Source organism: Elephantulus edwardii, unplaced genomic scaffold (genome assembly GCF_000299155.1).
Source record: "Elephantulus edwardii isolate Elephantulus edwardi_28Jun2011 unplaced genomic scaffold, EleEdw1.0 scaffold00017, whole genome shotgun sequence".
Lineage (NCBI taxonomy): Eukaryota > Metazoa > Chordata > Mammalia > Macroscelidea > Macroscelididae > Elephantulus > Elephantulus edwardii.
Window position 1 is genome coordinate 30,182,954 of NW_006399767.1, and position 2,929 is coordinate 30,185,882.

General features: G+C 35.4%; 1 protein-coding gene across 1 annotated transcript in view; it reads left to right on the forward strand.

Moving 5' to 3' along the window:
* Positions 1 to 1,096, forward strand: part of LOC102876129 (butyrophilin subfamily 1 member A1-like) — a 128,496-nt gene extending 127,400 nt beyond the window's left edge. Inside the window, exon 17 of the mRNA XM_006882209.1 lies at positions 567 to 1,096. Coding sequence (XP_006882271.1) covers positions 567 to 1,096 — 530 coding nt within the window. The remainder of the gene's footprint in view (positions 1 to 566) is intronic.
* Positions 1,097 to 2,929: the final 1,833 nt, after the last annotated feature.

The window sequence follows — 2,929 nt, forward strand, 5'->3', positions numbered from 1 at the left end:
TATATTAATAAATGAAGATTGAATATCTTTGTTGAGACTATTGAATTTAACATTTTTTCCCAAAAAATACAGGAGTCCTGTAATTTTGCTATCTATTCAAGGGAGTTGTCTTGATGAACATGAATACCACACATAGCATATGGTGAAAAACTTAATTCTTAGGGGAATTTTTAACAAGAAAAACCAGAAAATTAGGTTAAGTAGAAAATATATAATAAATTTAAGACATTAGCAAAGGGACTATCAGAAATAATAAGGTCTTTTGCTTAGAAATTGAAATAGTAGGCCTGATGACACATATTTATAGATTTTTTTGGTGTCGTTTTATTTTCCAGATTGGAGGAAAGAATTTTTTCAAGCTGGTGAGTCATCCCCAGATAAAATAGAAAAGACTCTCCTCCTTATGTCTAGGCTGAACATTGTGAGAAGTTGAAGAAGGGCAGGGATAGAATTCATATAAGAATATATTTATCTTATGTAGACACAAATATATCTAGATAATGTAGATAGCTGTTTTTAGTATCATACTATATTTTCAGAGATTTAATTGGTGAATGTCTTTGCAGTGCATATAACTCTGGATCCAGCCACAGCTCATCCAAATCTCATCTTGTCTGAAGACAAAAGACAAGTAACCTGGGGAGAGAAACCTCAAGATATTCCTCAAGACCCACAGAGATTTTCTTTCCTTCCCTGTGTTCTGGGTCAGCAGCCCATCCCATCAGGGAGGTGTTATTGGGAGGTGGAAGTTGGGACCAATGGGTTTTGGGACCTTGGGATTTGTAGGAACAATGTAAAGAGGAAAGAAAGGGTTGTCTTAAAACCTGAGGATGGATTCTGGGTCATCAGATTTTATAAGAATGAGTATTGGGCACTCACATCTCCAGAAACACAGCTTACTCAAAAGGATCATCCTAGAAAAGTGTGTGTTTTTCTAGATTCTGAGGCTAGATATATTTCATTTTATAATATGGTAGATAAAACCCACATTTATACCTTTGATCAGTGTGACTTCTATGGGTCCTTAAGACCTCTCTTCAGACTTTGGGCTGAGAATTCAGGATGCCTGACTATCTTGCCCCCATCTGAAACATAATCTGATGATAACTGTCACCATGTGGCCACAAATATCCTAGGGGCATAATAAAACTTATAATTCAGTGAAGATTAGGTGTCTAATCATAGGGTAAGTTCTTCTATACCAGAAGTGATTTTCTTTTCATTTTTCCTATGTTTTCCCCTGCATTTTTTGTTTCCTCAAATTGCTTCCAAAAGCCAGGTACAGTGTGTGGTATGCAGAACTGTGCATTGTTTGTGTCATACTTATTTGATATAATACACAAAGACTGTGGCTGTCAATATGAATTATACCTCAATATAAAAAAAAATATAAATTCTCAGAATTAGAACAACAAATAAAATCATAACAAATGAAGAAAAGATTGAAGCTGTTAAGGACTTAATTTTACTTGGATCTCACAGAAGCAGGAATCAAAAAATCAAAGGACATACTGCAATGAGGAAATATACTTCCAAGAACCTCTTTAAAGTGACAAAGATGCAAATAAAAAAACATGAGGCAGCATATCACCCTAACAACAAATGCAAAGTTCAACAGGACAGAAAAAAAACCCCAAACAAACAAAAAACCAACAACAAATGCTGACAAGGATGTGGAGAGATTGGAACTCTCATACACTGTTGGTGGGAAGGTAAAATGGTACAATCACTATGAGAGGCCATCTGAGGCATCCCCAAAAAGTTGGGAATACAAGAAAATGAGAACTGAGGTGCCAACAGAGACTTGTACACCAATATTCAAAGCAGTGTTATTCACCATCGTAAGAACATGGAAACAGATGTCCAGCCACAAATGAATGGAAAGTTGTGGTACATTCACACAATGGACTACTACACAGCATGCAGGAACAACGATTTTGTAAATTACTAAATAACTTGAGAGAGACTGAGAGCATTATGCTGAGTGAACTAACTCAGTCTCATAAGGACAAATACTGTATAAAACCATTATTGTAGAATGAGTATGAAGATCCAAGGGGGGAGGGGTGGGTGGGTTTACCATAGGATCACACAATTTGATGAAGGGAGGTGAAGGAAATGGGAAAGATCCAGTATGATCCAGTATGAAAAACAATGTATTCAAACTTTGTAAATAAACTAGTATGAAATTAAAAAACCCAGCAATATACCCTCCCAAAAGAAGTTGGGATTAGAAATAGCATTTGACTGAGCTATCTTACTGCTGATATAAAAGAAATTAGAGCAATTGACCAAACAGATATATGCACACTCATGTTTATCAAAGCATTAGTCACAATAGCAAAGAGATGGAAGCAGCCCAAGTATCCATCAACAATTGAATGGATAGAAATATTAAGGTACATTCACACAGTAGAATATTATGCAGCACTGGAAAACAGTAAAGTCATAAAACACTACATAATATGAATGAGTATAGAACACATTACACTGAGTGAAATATCTCAGACACAAAGTGACAAACACTGTATGAGACCACTGTTACAATAATAGGATTGATAAGAGAGGGAGTAGGGAAAGAATGGATAGATAATGAACACTGTACTGAAATGGTGAAAGAAAGGACTATTTGAGAGTAATGGATGATTAGAAATTGTGTGTATTATGATTAACAACCTGAAACAAGACAAGAATTATAAAGGGAATTGAGAAAGGAAGAAGAAAATATACCAGTCTCTTTGTGAACCTTTAGTAAAATGAAAAAATAAAATAAAAGTGATGATATATATTGTTATCACCTGAAAGACAAAGATATATCTGATCAAGTCCATGGTAATGGTGTCACTCTGGAGACTAAGGTGCATCTGATACAGGCCATGGTCTTTGCAATCACTTGTTATGCATCAGAGAGTTGGACAATGACTAGGGA